Source organism: Rhinichthys klamathensis, unplaced genomic scaffold (genome assembly GCF_029890125.1).
Source record: "Rhinichthys klamathensis goyatoka isolate OS25496 unplaced genomic scaffold, OSU_Roscu_1.1 h1tg000133l_1, whole genome shotgun sequence".
Taxonomy (NCBI): Eukaryota; Metazoa; Chordata; class Actinopteri; order Cypriniformes; family Leuciscidae; genus Rhinichthys; species Rhinichthys klamathensis.
In genome coordinates, this window is record NW_026606668.1 from 3,891,637 (window position 1) to 3,913,737 (window position 22,101).

The 22,101-nt window shown below is 36.5% G+C and overlaps 1 protein-coding gene across 1 annotated transcript; it reads right to left on the minus strand.

Annotated features, from left to right (window-relative positions):
• Nucleotides 1–656: 656 nt before the first annotated feature.
• Nucleotides 657–20,236, minus strand: cpe (carboxypeptidase E). The gene is made up of 9 exons (XM_056256909.1): nt 19,780–20,236; nt 9,083–9,279; nt 6,274–6,441; nt 6,028–6,145; nt 3,752–3,934; nt 2,520–2,659; nt 2,285–2,384; nt 927–1,045; nt 657–843 (listed from the first exon to the last, which is right to left on the minus strand). Exons 1-9 carry the CDS (start codon nt 20,018–20,020, stop codon nt 745–747), a joined length of 1,365 nt encoding a protein of 454 aa, XP_056112884.1. The 5' UTR covers nt 20,021–20,236; the 3' UTR covers nt 657–744.
• Nucleotides 20,237–22,101: the final 1,865 nt, after the last annotated feature.

The following is a 22,101-nucleotide window of genomic DNA, read 5'->3' on the forward strand; positions in this document are numbered from 1 at the left end:
CCATTTTCTATTCATCTGAACAATTGTCTGGATATGATATTCAAAGTTGTAATTATTAAAGCATTAGTAAATGAAACAGGTTTATCAAAAGCACTCCCATTCAAAACATCAAGCATAATATTATTGAAACAGTGTTTGAACAGAAACAGACTTGAGATCAGGTGTAAATGAGTGCTGTCTACATCAGCTTCAGTCATAATCAGAATAAATAGTAATATTCATTGCTGAATAAACATTCATCACAACACAGTGCTCTCTGATTGGTTGGCGTGATTGGTGACCATAGCAACAAAAGAATCTCACAATATCAATGTAAAACACAACGTTACAAAAGAGAAATGGATCGGTCCAATGCCTCCACAATATCGATGTTATGTGTTTCTTTTCTGTGTGTACTTGTAATTACCTTTGCATGCCTGCAGGAAACACAGGATATTTCCAGCATTTCATTTAGTGGAAATATATGCATTCATCCATATTTACAAGGACAACCATCTAAAGTATGCAGGAACCTAGCCCAGCTCTACCACCGGTTGTCTTTGTTAACATGTATGAATTGTATAATGTGCATATGGCTGTTGTACTGTAAATACGTTCAGATGTAGTGCCTCTAACATAAAACAATTAAAAAATAAAATAAAATAAAAGAAGCTGAATTAAGTTCTTTTAGGTTTATGAGCACACACATATGACAATAAATATTTTACACCCAGAATGCTTGTGATGGCCTCTGCTTCAGGTCAGTTAGAAGTTGAGTGTCTCTGACATCATCTTCCACCAATCCATGAGCTCCTCCTTCTCTTCCTCCTTCCTCTCTTCCAGCGACTCCAGCTCAAAATCCAGCTGAGATTGAGAGAAATTGGAGACATGAGAAAGGGGAAATGAGATATTATTAGAAGAGGAAGAGAAAGAGGGTCTGTGTTTACCCGTGTAGCAGGGCTGTGGGGAACAGCTACTTTCTTGACCACAGTGAGGTACCCAGAAGCAGATGCTGATACTTTGTAGTTACCAGGAGCCAACAAGCGCCAGTAATCGCCATCCTTAGCTAAAGAAAAAAAGAATGAGAGTGATTTAACTTGCAAATAAAGTGGCAAACAATGGCCACAAGAGGGCAGACCTACACACAATTGTTTCCAGCAGTAACCATGCTGGGTTCTAGAGTTCATGCCATAAAGGCGAAATGTGTATTGTTTATTCTTTAAAAAAGCCTTTCTTATATAAGACCTTCATTTGCAGAGACATTAAATATAAAAAAATTGTAGGCAGAATTCACTGACAGGTTAAAAACCAATGTATAAATTATTTGTATATGTATATATTATTAAAAAGTTTGGAAACATTTATATTTTTAATGATTTTGAAAGAAGTCTCTTATGCTCATCAAGTCTGCATTTATTTGATCAAAAATACAGAAAAACAGTAATATTGTGAAAAATTATTACGATTTAAAATAATGGTTTTCTATTTTAATATACTTTAAATTATAATTTACTTCTGTGATGCAAAGCTGAATTTTCAGCATCATTACTCCAGTCTTTAGTGTCACATGATCCTTCAGAAATCATACTAATAAGCTGATTCATTATCAATGTTGAAAACAGTTGTGCTCCTTAATTATTTTTTTTAACCTGTGAAGATTCTTTGATGAATAAAAAGTAAACAAAAAAAATCAGCATTTATTTAAAATAGAAATATTTTGTAACAATTTTCTTTTTTACTTTTGTGAAGTTTGGGGTCAGTATTTTTTTTTTTTTTTTGATCAAATAAATGCAGGATTGATAAGCATAAGAGACTTCTTTCAAAACATTAAAAATAGTAATGTTTCCAAACTTTTGACGTACTATACAGTAAGTATGTATATATGTATGTATATATCTAAAGCACATATATATATATATATATATATATTCTAATTAAATGTTTAGGTGTTAATATAAAAAATAAATGTTAATATTTAAAAAATTAAATTAAAAAATAAATGTTAATATTTAAAAAATTAAATTAAAAAATAAATGTTGCAGAATTCATCAATTACGAAAAACTTCAATGTCAGCTGTAAAGTAGCTTTAATAGTGTCGCTATTCAGCTCATGTCATTTCAATGTGAATTCAATTCAGTTCAATAGTGTCAATGCCGCAAAGTTCATCAATTATGAAACAATAATGAAATATATACTGCATATAGTTATAAATTCTGTTTAATGATGCTAGTGGTGCCTAGCCTTTAAATGAATATTAAATTGCTGTGTGTGTGTGTGTGTGTGTGTGTGTGTGTGTGTGTGTACCTGTGGTGATATCGTGGTCGATCCCTTCAACAGAAATAGAAGCGTTTGAAATGGGGTTCCCTTGGAGATCACGAACAAATCCTGCTACTCCTCTGTGAACCTGCGAAGGACATGAGGGATCAAAAAGGATGAAATCCTTCTAATCCTGACTCATAAGTCTGAGCTTTACAGAAAACAAAACAACTCTCTCCTCCTGTCAGCACCAGGCATGTGAAAGCAAAGGATCGGGGTATACCTGCTCTATATAGCTGACGAGTGAGTTGCGGTTCTGGTCCCAATACTGCTTGAGTGAGTCCTCAGGAGGAAACTTATCACAGCTCAGCTCCAGAGTGATCTCAAAACAATTACTGCTCAGATAGTTGAAGTCCTGCATACCTGACAGAGAGAGAAAAAAGAACCATCAAGGGTTGACAACTGACAGCGAGTGCCATTTTTCTTGGTAATTTCTTATTTGTAGCTAACATGCATAACATGCACAACCCAAACACCCACTTATATAAGCTTGTTGCACATTTAACTTCAAAACCATCTGCATTAATCCCCCTTTGCTGCTATAAAAGCTTCCACTCTTCCAGGAAATTGTTCCACTAAATTTTGAAGCATGGCTGTGGGGATTTGAAAGAACATCAGCATGGCCAGGAACTGGTGTTAGGTGATGCTCGCGTCATGCTATCAGACCTTCCCCAAACTGCTAATTTGAAAGCCAGCTTTTGAGAAATTTTGATGGCATTTCTATAAATTTACAAGTTTCCTTCCAACTAAATAAAGCTGTAAACTTATAAAATACCTCCATCTTGATCTCTTGAAAAGTTTAGCCATTTAAAAACTTTTTGTTAGTTTCCTTTGCAAATCTGGTATTAAACCTTCTGCCTTTAGCATTTATGAAATAAATGTCCTGAGTAAGCACATTAACCCATGGCATCATATAATATACACATGTCCTGATTTTGCTGAGTTAGACGTGTTCCTGGGTCAACATGTTTAGTTGATCCTGGAACAACTTTCCTGTCTGAAAATGTAATGCTAACCATATTCCTACCCCTAAACCTAACCCTACCCATAAGTTATCCCTAAAATCAGAGGGCAATGATAGGTAACACTGAAGCACCTAACCCTGGTTGTATGCCTCAACTTGACATAAACTTTAAAGTTGTCCCTCAAATCTGATTGGTTAATATGAATGTTGTTCTAGGATCAATAAAGATGCTGATCCAGGAACATATTGTACCTGGTAAAATCAGGTTCTGCCATATAGTACAGTGGGATCCAAACTGAAAATCTGGCATTTAACACATTTATAATAACTAATAATTTGTGTTGTATACAATTCTATAATTTTTTTCTCAATAAAGATTTACAACTCTGCACTATTTCTAGGTCACTGAACTCCTTTATACAGATGTTCTGATGGACAGCACAAGAAGTACAGACACCAGATGAGTGATTTTCTGAAGCTGTGTATTGTACCTCCAGGCACGCTGTACCAGGCTCCTCCATTAGTGATGCCCTCTGTGAAACTGGAGTCATCATCATTCTTGCGACATGGCGGCCGGTTTGGGTCAGACATCACTGGGTTATAGCTGGAGTAGGCCTTAGCCAAAGTCTTAAACACCAGATCATCTGGACTAGCACTATATTCATGAGTAGAACCTGATGGACAAACAGAAAGGACACAGTTCTGTCATTACCATATAAATTTCATGATAAATGTTCCTGGTTTAATTCTATGTGTAACATCCGGTCAGAGGAAGAAGACGAGGTGAGGCAAAGCAGATCTAATAGCAGCGTAACTTTATTTACAAAAAGCAAAAGCAAATAATCCACAAACAAATATGCAATGTAACAGTGTGCTACGGCACAGGCAACACCAAACAATGAGTGAATGAAACTGAGGGCATTATATTTACACAGCTAACCAAGGAATGGGCTCTATGCACGGCGGTATTTCCGGTGAAGGTCTAAGGATGCTGGATTACTTCCGCCGATCGTAGAGTCCAATGCTATACCGAGAATTTATATTGGTTTTTATACTCTATTGCTATACTAAAGAAACGTTAGTCACAAAAACAGACAAAACAGACACCCCTCGTTTTGTTTATGCTTCTTTGTTTATTATATTAAATAAACATAACTATATATAAAATTACATCTAAACGTATTAAAGTTTCGTTTCAAAGACGAGAGGACAGTAAATTTTGAAGACTCTGCCATAATCCCGTTTTCCTCCGCTTTAAATCTCCCCAACCGGAAACGCAAGAGCATCCTTGCATCAAACGCGGAAGTTATGCGTGCATATAGCCCATTAAAACAAGGAACAGGTGTGTGAAATCAATCAAACAATAAGTAACCATGACAACCAGATATAATGACAACCGAAAGAAAATACAGGAAATAATGGAGACAAACTAAAAGTCCTTGAAAATGAAACTAAAACCACCACAAACCGTGACATGATCATCTGAACGATGATGATTCATGTGTAAGGAAATTTTCTAAAACCTATTAGTAAAAAGGTTAAATAATTGTTGAATTATGTTAAATGATGGAAAAAGGTGTGTAATGGAAAAGATTACTGTGTAGTAATTATATTAGATTTATTTATATTACAGACGTTATTTATTTGATCAAAAAATGAGTAAAAACACTAATATCTTCAAATGTTACAATTTGTTTTATTAATAATGACTGTTTCTATTTGAATATATTTTAAAATGTAATGCATTCCTGTGATGTCAATGCTGAATTTCAGTGTCACATGATCCTTCAGAAATCATTATAATATGATTATTTGCTGCTTAAGAAACATTCCCTTTATTATCAATGTTGAAAACAGTTGTGCTGCTTAAAGGGATACTCCACCAGTTTTTCTTATTAAACTATGTTATTCCCCTTAACTAAGACGAGTTGATACATACCACTCTCGTCTCAGTGCGTGCACTATATCGCTCTGTATTGCCGCAACACTATGTTAGCACTTAGCTTAGCCCATGCATTAAATATGGGCCAAGCAGAGAAGCGACCAAACACTTCCACGTTTTCCCTATGTAAACATTGACGGAAATGTCAGAGGGAGGGGGAGAGGAAGCGGGAGCCGGTAAGAGGACTTTTCACGAGTGAAGATATTATTGCGCCAAGTCGAACTGCTCAAAAGCACTTGTTATGGTATTCCGCCATACAATATAGTCATCAATTTTACTGTGTATTTTACTGAGTAACTGTGTTTACATAGGGAAAACGTGGAAGTGTTTGGTCGCTTCTCTGCTTGGCCCATATTTAATGCATGGGCTAAGCTAAGTGCTAACATAGTTTTGCGGCAATACAGAGCGATATAGTGCACGCACTGAGACGAGAGAGGTATGGATCAACTCGTCTTGGTTAAGGGAATAACATAGTTTAATAAGAAAAACTGGTGGAGTATCCCTTTAATATTTTTGTGGAAATCATGATACAGTTTTTTCAGCATTATTTGATTAATAGAAAGTACAAAAGAACAGCATTTATTTGAAATAGAAACAATGTCCCTTTTGATCAATTTATTGCATTCTTGCTAAATAAAAGTATTCATTTCTTTTTTGAAATCTTACTGACAAAACTTTTGAATTAAATTAAATTAATTTTATTATTATATTATATTATTTTATATTATATTATAAGCTCACTAAAAGAATAATAATATATACTGTATATTCTATATAAGTTTGTATGTTTTTTGTGTATAATACTGTATATGTGTGGTTACTCACCACTGCGTGTCTCATCATATGGGTAGTTGGCCACCACGTCTCCTCCATGCAGATTGGCTGACAGGACAAATGGAATGTCTATAATCCAGTGAATGACAGCCTTAGTCTCTGGTGCGAGCTGTAACATACACAGGTCCAATCATTCATTTTACCAGCCCAAAAACCACTGATTCTCTTCCTTGATGTGTAACACTACTAATACCATGCTGCAATTTTTGACAAATAGTTGATCAAACCCTTTCTCACTTTGGTGTTTTCATCCACAGCTTTCTTCAGGTTTTTCAGGAGGTGATTGTTGGATCCTCCGTCTCTTTCGTTCATGTAGACGATGCGATCAAGATCTGGAAAGTTGCGGTTCAGATCAATCCCCTGAGCATTGCTGCGGCCCACAAACCAGTCCTTCATCTCACCAGACTGCACATATATATTATGATAAATAACGCCATTAGCAAAATTATCACAATCACTAAAAACATTATTTAAAAAATAATAAGCTCTCTATTTTTAAGTAGTAAGTAAAATTTATCCCAAACGTGCAATCTTACGCTTATGCTATTTTTTAAAAAGAATCTTTATGCAGCTTTTTCCATACCAGTAAAGTACATAGTGACTTTTAAAGGTGCAATGTGTAAAATTTTTGATTATCTATTAACAGAAATGCAATATGACATCCATAACTATGTTTTCAGTGGTGTATAAAGAACTTACTTAATAAACCGTAATGTTTTTATTACCTTAGAATGAGATATTTATATCTACATAACCGCGGGCACCCCCTTCTATGAAGGTCGACATATTGTGACTTCATGTTTCTACCGTAGCCAGTGTTGTGTGTAACCCGTTACAAAGTAACGCGTTACAGTAACGTAACTACTTTTTCGGGTAAAAAGTAGTGTAACGCGCTACTACTGAAAATTTGCTAACGAAACGTAGTTCCTTTTTCAATTCGGCGCAACGTTGCTTTCCCCAGGGACAGATTATCTGTCCCTGGGATTTGACAGCGATCTCCCTCATTTGATAGATTTGACCGCGATCGCCATCTCCGTAGTGAACGCCCCAGAGAGAAATGCACATAATGGATAACATAATCAGAGAGTAGACTATTTCTGTTCGTTTTGAATTGTTTCGTTTAAAGACATTTCAAGCTTAAATTCTATACCTTGAGTTTCGGTTAATTTATGATGAGATGCTCCAGTTAACGTGCAATGCAAGTGACCACGCCGGCGCTTCCATGATTATATTATCTCGTAATATTCGCTTCTTATTTATTAAATCCAGGCATTTGGTTGATAAAAACCATTGGATAAAAATTTGGTTGCGTTTCGTCACTACCTTGAAAGAGAAGCAGCAGAAAGCTAGAAGCTAGCCATAAATACCGTGAATAGGGACTTTTCCCTTGTCAGTGGTGTAAAATATGTAGTTGGATTGTTTCATATAACTTAGTTCTTCTCCCTCGCTGTGTTATGGCTTTGCTATGTGGGGATAAATGTGCTGGTTACGTTCGTGAGACAGCTGATTAGTACTCGTCATTGACCTTACAGTATGTTACAGGAATCACAACCCGTCGATCGCGGTTGACAAGTCGATCTTGGAAGCATTTTAAGTCGATCGTGAAGAGTTTTCAAAATCAGAGAAAAAAAGCCTATTGTGTGTAGTAAATGGTGTCTAGGGGATGCGGAGGCGCGCGCGCTGTTACAATCATGTCATTTTTGCCGCACGCACCTTTGAGCTCATGCGGACGTGTCGAGTTTAAACAAGGCTTTACGCTTTAACCAGCTCAGCCACAGTAACAGCTCATATTTAGCCAGCTAAACTTTTACTACCCTGTTAGAAAAAATATATAGTTGCAGAGTTTCATGTGGTTCTTCTCCCTCGCTGTATTATGGGTTTGCTATGTGGGGAGAAATGTGATGGTTACGTTTGTGAGACAATCAGCTGATTACTATCATTTATTATATTATATATTAAGACCCTTGATCCTCACCTGACTATGGCTTTGTAAACTTTATCCATGATGTGGTTTATAATGGACTGTGGTACAGAAACAGTGACAATGTTACACACTCTTGGCTTACTCTGGCTATTCTCTGCTGTCTCAGACGACGATATGTTTGTCCCGTTTTAGCCACCGTAGCTTCTTCGAAAGGGAGGGATGAGCGGTGGGCTGAGCCCTTAGTGCAACTCGCAACCGAACCGGTAGATGTCGCTAAAAAATACACACTGCACCTTTAAGGTACTTTTTTTGTGTTTTGTGTTTGTTTTTTGGAGTCATTTTATGGAAAAGAGCTGTGTAAAGACATGGCAAAATGTCTCTTAAAGTGTGTCCCACAAAGAAAAGAAAAACCGTTACAACCGTTTTAAGGTACAAACAAAACCCATATCAATGACACAAGAATTTATCTCATCTGTGACCTCTATTATCCTCTCTGTCCTACTGAAATCATTTTCTAAAGAAATTTGCATAAAATATGTACTATATAAAATATGCAACCTTTGTGCTTTTAGTTGCCAGGACAGGACAGGACTTTCCATCCACCTCTGAAACGATCACAAAAGCCCAGAGACGACGCATGTTTGCTTTGTGGTCAGCACAGATATTTATTACTTCTGAAGCAGTAAAGCAGTGTGGTAAACCACATCCCAGCGAGGTGTTTAATAATCTCTCGGTTTCCCCTCAACAAACGTTAAACTAAAAGTCCAGGGGCCCCGTGTATAAAATATGTCAACTGTGTCTTGAAATGTCAAAGCCCACACTTGTGTGAGTACAGGCTGCAGAAGGATGTGGTAAACCACAGTATAGTGTTATGAAATCAGCACCCATGCATTCTGGCAAAACAACTATCTGCTAAAAGATGTTGAACACCAGACTAGTCAACCAGTGATACCTGAAAACTCAAAATACTGTACAACCAGGGCTTACTGTAGCAGCTTCGTCCATCTTGTTTCATAGTTCTAAATATGATTCTGTCCATCACATACAGTTTATAAAGAGCTACAACTGCATTCTAGATTTTAGATTCTTCTTTTATTGTGTAAGATGTGTGTGTGTGTTTACCTGTGAGGCTGCTTTCTCGAAGCCGTCAGGATTCATGGAGGGCATGATGTGAATACGTGTGGAGTGGATCAGGTCGATAATGGTGTCGTTGCCCTCCTGGTACTCGTTACAGAGATACTGAGCCAGATAGATGAGCAGCTCTCTGCCCACGGCCTCATTACCATGCATGTTCCCAATGTACTTAAACTCCGGCTCACCTGTCACACAAAAACATACACAGTTAATGGCATGAGTCTGTATGCACATTAACTGACACAAATAACAACTAAACGATGCTTTGCCAGTTATTTTAACCATTACCTTTTAAAAAGTGGAACTGTATGCTCAAATAGTTATTGACAGCTACGTCATCAATATGTACATGTCAAAAACAACACCAACAGTATATTACCAATAGATCAAATCACAGATCACAGTCCATAATTTAGCAGTTATTACATACATTTTATAATCTTGGTACTGGGTTAGAACGAATAGAGAGTTTCACACATAGAGAGAAAAATAAACACTGACCTTAAACTTTAACCTAAGGTCAATTGCATTACACTCAAAAAACAATAAAATATTATATTAATAAAAAAAAAAGACAGTTCTAATTATATTTTAAGCTTTTAAATTATATAAAAAGACTTCTCTAAGAACAAATTTATCGCATTACACCTGTGATTTCAAAAACCGAAACTGAAACAAATATGTTTTAAGAACGTTTTGCTAACGTTCCCATTAAGTTATAAAACTTTTAACTTTTAACTGAATGTTCAAGTGGGTTTTTTTTCTTGCATAATGCAAACATTAGGGAACAATCCCTCCTTAAAACATTATGGGAACATTACTTTTGAATGTTCTGAAAAACATTCTGAAACAAGAAAGAAGTAACAAAAACATTAAACGAACGTACAACAGAAAAAAAGTTCCATGAACAATGTATAAATAATGTTTTTGTGCTAGAATTTTTTTTAAAGACCAGATAAGTTTGAACATGTTCCATTAATGTTACTGGAAGACTGTTTGTTCCACCTATGAAATGTTAGCCAAAGTTCTGAGAATGTTCCCAGTTAGCAGGGTTAATACAAGGATTCGACTGATCAGAAAAAAAACGCACAGAAAACCGCAAATCACAAAATAAAAAGTCAACCATTTAAAAAATTACCCAAAGTACAGATATTATTTAAATATACTTGTCTATTTCCAAAAATAGAGCCTGAAATTCTTTAAAGACTAAGCCATTTCTACCCCAGGAGGTCAAACTAAATATTTTATGAGCTGTTTTATTTTCTATTCATTTTATATGAGATGTTGGACTTCCTCTTGGTTATTTAATGTTCTCTTCTGTACTCCTTCAAAAGCAGTCCCTTTAATTAGTCCAGACTCAAGACATGGTCTTATTCGTTTACACGAATGACCTTGGTCTCCCCTTGTTTATAGAGTGACTATTGTCTAGGTTTTGGATTTACTGAGAATTACTCCTAGAAAGGTACACCTAGCCAGATGTCAAGATCAACACACACACACACACACACACACAGAAAGACAGAGAGAAAGAGAGGACATTAATCTGCATAACATTCATAATTCTGGATTGACTGAACAGATGGAGTAGTTATTAGAGAAACCATATGAGTTTTCAAATGTTTTCAGATACACGTGTCTGTAAATAATTGTTTTTTATTTCTTTTATTATTATTTTTTTTTTTTACAAATACTGAACTCAATGCATATCTGTGGTAATAAAACAACTTCCCCATACTTACTTTAATGGATTTAACCCTAAATTCCAAAACTCTGATTAATACTGTGGTGCCGATACTTATATTTATTATTATATTAGCTGATAATAAAATACTATATATATATAAATATTTATGCATTATATTTTTATACAAATTATAAATGTAATAATATTACTTCAATATTTCATGTATATTTATGTTACAGCGCCTTGTATAATACTATCTAGCAGCAGGGGCGTAGAATTTAGTAGGGACCGACGCTGGGGACGTGTCCCTACCAATATCCAGTGACACTGATATATCCCTAGCAATAATTTCGATCAAAACTTAAAATATATTTATTTATTGATGTCCCCGTCCCCACCAATTTCAAAATCAAACCTACGCGACAGTATCCAGGCATTTAACAATATGAAATTAGGAATAAGTAGGCTGCACGTACACACTGCAAAAGTTCAGTCAGTAAGAGAAAAGTTCAGTCAGTAATTAATGATCAAAAGTGACAATGAAATGACATTATAGTAAATGCTATTCTTTTGAACTTTCTATTCTTCAAAGAATTAAGTTTTCAACAGAAATAAGAAATGTTTCTTGAGCATATTAGAATAATTTAACTGAAGACTGGAGTAATGGCTGCTAAAAATTCTGCTTTGCCATCACAGGAACAAATTACATTTTAAAATAGTTATTTAAAATGTTCATAATATTTAACAATTAACAATATAACTGTTTCAAATAAATGTAGCCCTGGTGAGCAATACACTTCTTTCAAAAACATTAAAATACCTGATATACAGTAGTAGTGTACAATATAGTAACATATATGTATAAAGACATGTATAGATATTTAACCAAAATGTCTCACTAGTACAAAACACATATATTATATTTCAAACAGTAAACCCAATGCAAACATGAGCTCAGGTAATGTCCTTGGAGCTTTCCAGAACTCTCTCTATTACACAATGGCCTGACCCATTTAAACCCTCCCTAAGATTTTTGTGCTCAAACTCGAGCACTAACATAGGCAAACACATTTCATCCCTCAGGTAACAAAAGCACAAATCATCAAGAGGCCAGGAAGGACACTTGGCGTTTTTTCCTTTGGTAATCTCAGAAACGTGAGCTTCTGAGAACTATTCTGCCTGATAAGCACACGGCACTGACTATTGTTGAAGAGCTTACAAATACACAACATGTAAACAATGTTTACCTGCCATTGCGCGGTAAACATTATATAAGGATCTTACATAGAGCATGGGCTCTGAAATAGATGTTTACATTGCACAGACCTGTTTAGAAAAGCCAACACACCAGTTAAACAAGAATACAAAGACATACAGTATTGAATGCACATTTGATTGCCATGCATGCACACAGATTGGAAGCAGATGGAAGCGCAGTTTTATTCAGCAGGGGTCCTTGCAGGCTCTGGCCTTTTTATAGCCGTCTATTTCATTGCCTCCCCTGAACATCTAAATATTCTACATCTCGCAATTAAAGAGAAGCATGTGTGGAATATCCACAGCGTGTGTGTGTTCAGGCTCCTAAATAAGGATGTATGTCCCTGTCACATTTACAACCAGCCTTTGAAGCTCCAACTACTTCAAAATGAAATTACTGCCAAACTCTTTCACAGATGTTAAAGTCAAAGCAAAGTATTCCCAGGCCTGTCCACAGGAAATGTGCGTCTGAACGTGCTGTGTGTGTGTGATAGGTGGGTGAGAAAAAAGTGTGTGAGAGACTGAGAGAGAGAAAGTGAAGGTGTTTTCAGTTTTTGTTTGGTTTTTCTTTTAACATATATGACAGGATGTGCTGTGTAACTTTCAAAAAGTATTTTTAAATATATTTTATATCAACTGATGTAATGTAATAATACAATAAATGGTTTTCCAATTGCCCACACCTAAGATAAAATCTACGAGACTAAATCTATGACCTACTGCATGACATTTGTCATTCATGTTAACGATTAATTAACAACCTAGATATAAAATATATAAATTAAATTCAAAGGCATGGACGAGCATCTGATAATACATATGATAAAAAGTGAAAGTAAAGATTTATATTGTTAGATAAGATTTATATTTTGAATAAATGCTGTTGTTTTAAACTTTTTAACCGGTACTGTAAATTTTATTTTTTCATGAATTTTCATTGTCCAAACAGTTTTTACACCCCTACTCCCATCAGGTGGGCGAAAGGTTTTCATCAAAGATAACCACACAAAGTGTGAAATCCTACACAGATTGTGAAGAACAAACTTTCCCTTTCTTATGAAACAGTTATATATTTGTGTCTTATCCGAACAAAGCAAAGCTGTCTTGATAGGAGTGATGAGAAAATCATCTGCTGTACAGATGAGGTGAGGTGCGGGCAGCAGGGGAGCGAAAAATGCTAATCTATCAATGAAACAGCCAAACAAAAAGGGTAAAATAACACATTTCTGTGCCATACAGCCTACATCACCTCTCTCTCTCTAAACATATTCTGTAACATCAACACCATCCCCCCACATACTTATCTCATATATTCTTTCCTCTCTTTGTATCGGTCTCCTAGCTCCCTTTATCCCTCTTTCTCTTTCTTCTCTTTCTCACAAAGAAAATATGTCAATAGAAAGAAAATAAACTTCTTGAATAAAGATTCAATGTCACAAACAGATCATAATTCCTTCGGAAGCAAATGTAAGACGTAAATTGGGTCTCGCCATTAGGGCTGTTGATAAATTACAGTAAATAACGGTTATTCTCATAAATGTATGGAGTAATCTCAACGCAATCTAACATTTTGAAAGTTTTTATTATATACTACCCTCCAGGCTGGATTTATTGTATCAAAATAAAACAGTAAAACAGTAATACTGTGAAATATTATTACAATTTAAAATACCTTTTTTATTTTTTATATATTTTAAAATGTAATTTATTCATTTGATGGGAAAGCTGAATTTTCAGCAGCCATTACTTCAGAAATTACTTTAAAAATCCTTCTAATTTTCTAATTTGGTGATCAAGAAATATTTCTTATTATTATCAATGTTGAAAACAGTTGTGCTGCTTAATATTTTTTGTGCAATCTGTGATCATTTTTTTTCAGAATTTTTTTGATAAATAGAAAGTTTATAATAGATGAAATAGATAAATCTTTATAACATTATAAATGTATTTTATGCCAACATTGATCAATTTAATTAATACTTGCTGAAGTGCATTTAGATTTAATAAGATGTTTTATGCCACAGCAGTGATCTGCTCTTGTCTTTAATATTAATAGATCCGCCTGTGTTTCGCTCAAGTGATGTTTCATATTTATACAGTTAAAAGGTAGTTCCAGTCTTCTAATCTTACTGGCCTGCTCCAATAACAGAGTAATATACAGTATGTGATCGGTCCAGAAGGAGGAGTGCGTGGGTTTTTGAAATTCGAAGCAACAGCTTTGGTTTCTTTTAAAACTTGGGAGGAAAAATATTCAAGTAAATAGAGAAATTATGTCTGAAACGTAACTTGAAGGCATCAAGACACTCTTTCTATTTAAATTTGTTAATATCTAATATTAAAATTAAAAAATTCAATAAAGATATGTTTAACAGCAAGATGGTTGCTATTAATTATGGCTGCAGTATCAAAATGATCAAGTGCTTAAAGTGTATTTCTTTCATCCTTAGAATCCAGATTTGATTTGAACAACTTTTATTCCACACTAGCACAGGATTATGTTTACTGGAAACTAGGGGTGTAACGATACCCTCATGTCACGATTCGTTACATATCACGATACTGAACTCACGATACGATATTATTGCGATACTCCAAGACATGATAAAAGGTTAACAAAAAATGTACTGTTGATTAAAAAGCTAACTTTGATATTCCATTTTATTTTGCGGGGACTATCCACGATACATATTGTCACTATCCACGATACGTATTGTTGCATTTCTGTATTGCGATATATTGTGGTGGCACGATATATTGTTACACCCCTACTGGAAACTCTCCTGCTGCCATTTCACATTCTCCCTCTCTCGCTCTGTGTTGGCCTGAGAGATACATTGAGAGAACAGAGAGACCAAAGATTTGAGAAATGCAGTGCCTTAGAGAGCAGAAACTGCTGCCTCATCTTCATGGGAAGAAAATAAAGAGGAAGGGAGAAAGGGATTTTATTCTAATCTTTCTGATCCTCATCTGACCACATGATAACAAAACTCACATTATCACTTTACATAACATGCAAGACTCTCTTCCTCTCTATAACCTCAAACATCCTCCCAACTGAAACCTCAAATATAAAAAGGATTATTTAAATATTCTGCATTATACATTTAGTTTTGACTCCATTCTTTCTTAAATCCTGTCCTTTCTACTAAACCCATCCATCCGTGAATCCATCAATTCAATCAGTCAGGAAATGTGTGCTCTTGACGCAAGTCTATTACCTCTTAAAGACATACACAAACAGAACCAGAAACGTCAGAGACACGCTGGTTTCCATGCTATGTTGACCAAAGGGGATCATTAATTCAAGATAACTGATTCAGCACAGTGCACACTTCTGCAGTGGAAACACACACACATTTCCCAAACGGTCAGGGCCACGTATGACGTAACAATAATATCACTGCAGAGACTGGGGAGATAAAACATATTGAAAGAAAAAGGTTTGATTTAGAAACAGAATGCCACATGATTGTACAAAGACTAAACTGTAATTCTGTCTAATTACAGTTAACCATAAAAATAGAGGGAGAGAGAACAGAATCCCAGGATGTATTATTAATGAAGTTTCGCTCTCTGGATGATACCACTTTCATCACAAACCTACACAAAAAAAGAGAGCTTTGCTTGCTTAAGTTATGCTCTTATTTTTCTGGACAATTAATATGTACAATACAGTGGGGAAAAGGTGTAGATAGAATTTATATATATACACTCACCGGCCACTTTATTAGGTACCCCATGCTAGTAACGGGTTGGACCCCCTTTTGCCTTCAGAACTGCCTCAATTCTTCGTGGCATAGATTCAACAAGGTGCTGGAAGCATTCCTCAGGGAGTTTGGTCCATATTGACATGATGGCATCACACAGTTGCCGCAGATTTGTCGGCTGCACATCCATGATGCGAATCTCCCGTTCCACCACATCCCAAAGATGCTCTATTGGGTTGAGATCTGGTGACTGTGGAGGCCATTTTAGTACAGTGAACTCATTGTCATGTTCAAGAAACCAATTTGAAATGATTAGAGCTTTGTGACATGGTGGAAGTAGCCATCAGAGGATGGGTACATGGTGGCCATAAAGGGATGGACATGGTCAGAAACAATGCTCAGGTAGGCCGTGGCATTTAAACGATGCCCAATTGGCACTAAGGGGCCTAAAGTGTGCCAGGAAAACATCCCCCACACCATTACACCACCACCACCAGCCTGCACAGTGGTAACAAGGCATGATGGTTCCATGTTCTCATTCTGTTTACGCCAAATTCTGACTCTAACATCTGAATGTCTCAACAGAAATCGAGACTCATCAGACCAGGCAGCATTTTTCCAGTCTTCAACTGTTCAATTTTGGTGAGCTCTTGCAAATTGTAGCCTCTTTTTCCTATTTGTAGTGGAGATGAGTGGTACCCGGTGGAGTCTTCTGCTGTTGTAGCCCATCCGCCTCAAGGTTGTGCGTGTTGTGGCTTCACAAATGCTTTGCTGCATACCTCGGTTGTAACGAGTGGTTATTTCAGTCACTGTTGCCCTTCTATCAGCTCGAACCAGTCTGGCCATTCTCCTCTGACCTCTGGCATCAACAAGGCATTTCCGCCCACAGAACTGCCGCTCACTGGATGTTTTTTCTTTTTCGGACCATTCTCTGTAAACCCTAGAGATGGTTGTGCGTGAAAATCCCAGTAGATTAGCAGTTTCTGAAATACTCAGACCAGCCCTTCTGGCACCAACAATCATGCCACGTTCAAAGTCACTCAAATCACCTTTCTTCCCCATACTGATGCTCGGTTTGAACTGCAGGAGATTGTCTTGACCATGTCTACATGCCTAAATGCACTGAGTTGCCGCCATGTGATTGGCTGCTTAGAAATTAAGTGTTAACGAGCAGTTGGACAGGTGTACCTAATAAAGTGGCCGGTGAGTGTATATAGGGGGGGAAATCATGCAATTAAAATGTTACTACAATGAATGCATTTCAGTGGGATTGACCATGAGAAAACCAATGGGAAAACCAAGGGATGTGTCTCTCTAATGCTTATAAAAGTCATAGAATACCAATGTGTATTTAGAAAGAGCATAACGAAAATATGCATATGCAATATTTACATGAATATATACGACACACTTGATCAGTTTGAAAAGCTTTGAAAGAAGACAGTAAAAAAGCCAGATCTTATCCAACGTGTATTCGGCAAGTTAATGGATGAATGTGTGTATCTGCTATACTGTAGGTGTTGTTGTCACATGCTAACTCAGCAGAGCACCAGATGGCCTGTTTTTCAGCACTTCCCGGCCCCCGTGGCAGACGGCATCCCGCGCTAAATCTTCCACTCATCCTCTTCCTCATCTGACCGAGCACAGGGAAGCGCATGGCTCATGGTGCTAAGCTGATCTGTCTCCAGGGCAACAGCTATTTCTGTAACACTCAAGTTCAACACTAGCAGAGCCGCCTCTCTTTGATGTCCCATTCTCTCACATCTGTATGCTGCTGCTGCTGAGGTGAGGGTGGGGCCGGAAACTCATCTGGTAGCAATAAAAGACTTAATGCAATGAGTCATATCTACGCAAACACACATACAGAGAGCCAACCATACTATTTAAGGAACCGGGGCCCTACCTTAAGGATAAAGGTTCTTACTGCTCCTACTGCTCTCACTCATACACACACACACACACACACACCAAAACACAAATGAACACACGTGTTCCTTCACTCTCTCACACATATATATACACATAGAACTTCACATCAGCACAAACTGCTCAAGACTGTGAATCAGCTATGCTTAGTCAACAACATATAATTTGAATGTGTCAATAATAGAAATCCAATGCGTGACTTCAGCATTTTAAAAATAAATGAAATATCCTGTGTCTTTTTTTAATACATGTCCAGGGACTATAGTTGAAAATGAGCTGTAATAGCTAAACTGGCATACACAGAAATGTTGGTCACTTTACAATAAGTTCAATTAGTGAATCCTTTGGGTATCATGATGACAATGAACAATTTTCCAGCATTTATTAATTTGTTATTATTATTAATTGACAATTAGTTATTAGATTATAATAGATTATGTATTACTATTAATACTATTTTATTATTTGTTAAAGGGGTGTTTTTTTAATTTTATAATCTTTTTATTTATTAAAGATATTTTTTTTATCTTCCTTGATTATATTTTTTCATTTATTTATTCAACTTTAAATGTTAATAATACATTAGTATATGTAGAAATTAGTATCGTCCACAGTACACAGAACAGTATCGTCCATTGTTCATCGTTCATGTTCTATCCAGTACATTAACTAATGTTAATAAACAACTTTAATCTAATCAGAATAAAGTAAATTATAGGGTAAATAAATTTCCGATACACCAGTCAACATCACATAAATTTTACTATAAACTCTAATAGGTCTGTATAAACATAAACACATGTGTTTCATGGACAGAGATAAGCTATACATGTAATAACTTTACTGAGTCTCGGTACTCAAGTTCTGGAACCAGAACATACATTATCATAAAATCAACACTCTTAAATAATGAATACATCTCTATGGTTTCAGTGTGAGGTGTTCAGTAATTACCTTAATCCGCCAACCTAATTCCAGACTTTAAATGGAAAAGATCCAAAATCCAAATTGAGCACACTAAATGAACTAATTAGTATACACAGCTTCGGATAAAGGATTTAAAACCATAGTAGCCAACACGGGCCTACACAACACAAACTAAATGTTAGTGTTAATATTACTTTTATGTTTAAGCCTGTATTGCTCAAACCTTAATGACCTGTGCAACAATTTAGAAAATGGCAGCGTAGGCCTACCATATAAGCTCTGCATGTGCACAGCAAAAATACTGATTTTATTCCAAGGCCCTCTAAAATTTGATTGGTCAATAACTACTATCAGCAATCAGACATTTCTGAATAATTACCGTTGTCCAAGCCAACACTAGCCCCTCATTTGGGCAACCTCCTTCATTGTTGTAGTCTATTCAAGAAAGAGGCTAATAAACTAATATAAACGATATATAGACTACAATCAATATGTGTATATTCATTTGGTAAGAAGCCATGCAATAAGCCGTGTGTAAATGAGTCTGTAATTGATCTGCAAAATACAGATCCAGCAACATTTGCAAAATGGCGTCCACGCGCACAGTGAGCTGCTCAGCCTGTCATCACATCTCTGAGAGCGCGCGCACAGGCACACGCCAAAGCGCTCCTGCGCGTCACGGCGAGCAGAGATACATCAATGCGATGATTTATGGAAAACTTGCAAAATTATTAAATGTGACAGAGCACTCCATTGGGAAAATGCAAAATAGTTTCTAATGCTTCTAATGCAGTCACTGTTGAATTTCAACCTTAAATACATTTGAGCATTTACATTTTAAAAATCATAAATTTCAATGGCCATTCAGTGGATGCTTCACTGGAGCAGAGATTGTTTTCACCTCATTTATGAACCTCTCATTTTAAGAACCTAATTTGTCGTCTGCAAGAAGTTAAAACGTGAAATACATTTTAAAGGGGATTTAATAGGAAGGGGTGACTGTCATCTGAGAACCCCTTTTTATCGATTTGTTATTGATCCATGGCCTGATCTAATTTCATGTAGAATGGATAAACATGGCACACAAAGGAAAATGCTTGCTTATGCTTCTCCAAAGAGCTTCATTGGTTATGCTATGACCGTCTTCTTATTATAATCTGACATAATTAATGATCATCTCTCACCAGGCTCATGGATGCCAGGGTTGTCGCTCATCTCCAGGACGAGCAGCTCTCGGCCCTCGGAACTCTCCCCGACCGTGTAGATGCGGGTGATGGAGGGGCACTGCAGCCACACGGACACCAGGGCTTTCCGCATCTCCTCATATCGGTGGTACTCAAACGAGATACCTCCTTCCCCCGCAGCATCCCCGCCCGAGGCCAAGGCCAGCATCAGCAGAGCCCCGCAAAACACCGCCGCCGTCATCACTCCCGAAACACTGGACACTTCTCTCTCTTCACGTATTTCTATTCGGTCTCTCTTAGCACTGCTGTCTGTCTCTCTTTTCTATCCTGTCTTTTTCGTTTGCTGAGTCGTGCCCCGTATGGAACCGCAGAACTGATGCGTGGGCGCGACGCGCGAGTCCTGACTACCTGTTTAGCCGCGGGGACGCGCGTGAGATAGCGGACGTGCAGCTCGCAGTCGCAGCCGCTGAAAGCTCAAGATTACACACGCGAAATGGGTGAACGCGCACGGTGCTACCCCTGCAGGGGCGTGGCTTATGTAATGACGAATGGTCTTACGGTTTTTCCAAACGTCATTTTAAGTAAAAGTATACCTTAGGATATCGACTATAGTATATCAGTATTAAAAAATATATATATAAGTATTAAAGAAAGTAATGTGCAGGTAAATTCTATAAGAATGGCACAGCTGATTGTAGCTGAGTGGAGAGTTGCTAGAGTCCGTGTTAATACATTTTAAATATTAACATTTACAAACATTAAATGGATTGTTCACCAAAAAAAGAAAAGAAAGAAAAAATTAAAGAAAAAAATATATATATGAAAAACTGTCATCATTTTTAGCCTACTCATTCTCATGTTGTTGAATATGAATTTATTTTTCTGCAGAACATAAATTAGTCCTGGCTTTAATCTTGGTATAATAGTTTTATAAATAAAAACTCATTTTTTTATATTTAAAAAGAAACTTACCATAACTACTACTGCAGAAACTGGTCAAATATGCAGCTACTAGGTCATAGATGACACAAATCAGTTCATGGCCATATTCATAATCATTTTCTTTATGATAATGTCTCTAGAGGCATCACTAGATCTTCTGACATGACATAAACACACACAAACAAAGAAATATATACTAATACAAATATGAGCTGCAATTATATAATGAAGGGAGCTACATTTTTAATACCCTTACAAAAAAAGGTAGGCTACTGTCGTAGTCCCATAGTGCATGTAACCTACCAGATGGTAATAACATGCATAGTAGTCTACATAGCCTATAACATGATAGGCTACTGGATATTTACATGGTACTCGTGGTAAGTCCATGGTACTTTTTGTTACTTTGTTGCATGTGTAATGTTAAGTGTGAAGAGTGGAGGTGTGGTACATTTTTGTAAACAGTAATGAAAACATTTGGTTACAATAGCGCGCCCCCTGCTGCCCACCAACCAACCAACCTTTCAAGCGGTGGCAGTGCCCTACTTTACTTCCAGCTTCACGAGGTCTACTTGCAGTCTCGAGCATGACATGGCGACTTTAAATTAAATTTTACTTTAAAAAATGCGTCTCACTACCCTGCCTCCCATGTTTTTAAACACATATTCTGTGTGAATGACCCATTAACTAGTTTGGTCTGCTTCTCGAGATTCAGATTCGTGATTTGCGAAATAAATCCTTCAGGACTCCTTGCGACTCGAGTTGGCAGATTCAGAAGAACCGAATCGATTAATTTGTCTTTGGCATCACACAAACGCAGAACAAAGAAATATTAACTAACATACATACAAGCTGCAACTACATAATGAAACAGATTTTGTTCGAAATACCTCACAAAAAGGAGAGATTCAAAGGAACCGAATTGATCGAAAAATTCAATAGAAAATCTTTTCTAGAACAGCTTTTTGTGCTGTTATTTATTTATTTTTGCTGTGCAGTGGCAAATGTCATTAAAATGTGGAGAAAGTTTTAAAAGTAAAACTATTAATTTTCAATAAAAATAATATACAAGTAAAGCAGAAATTTTCAAAAAATTTACTCAATTACAGTTATGAAGTATTTGTACTTCATTACTCTACCTCTGTGGACTTGTGTACATTAAGGATAAAGAGATCATCTACCAACTCTATATGACACCTTACATACTGTAATATGTATCTGCGACTGTCTGTCTACCTCATATAATACTTTACATATGTAGTATATTCTGTTTTGAAACTGTCTACCCACCACATATGGCACTACACATTACAGTATGTATATCCCGGACTGTCTAGCTCCTCACATGACACAACACATTTATATTGTAATAATATGCAT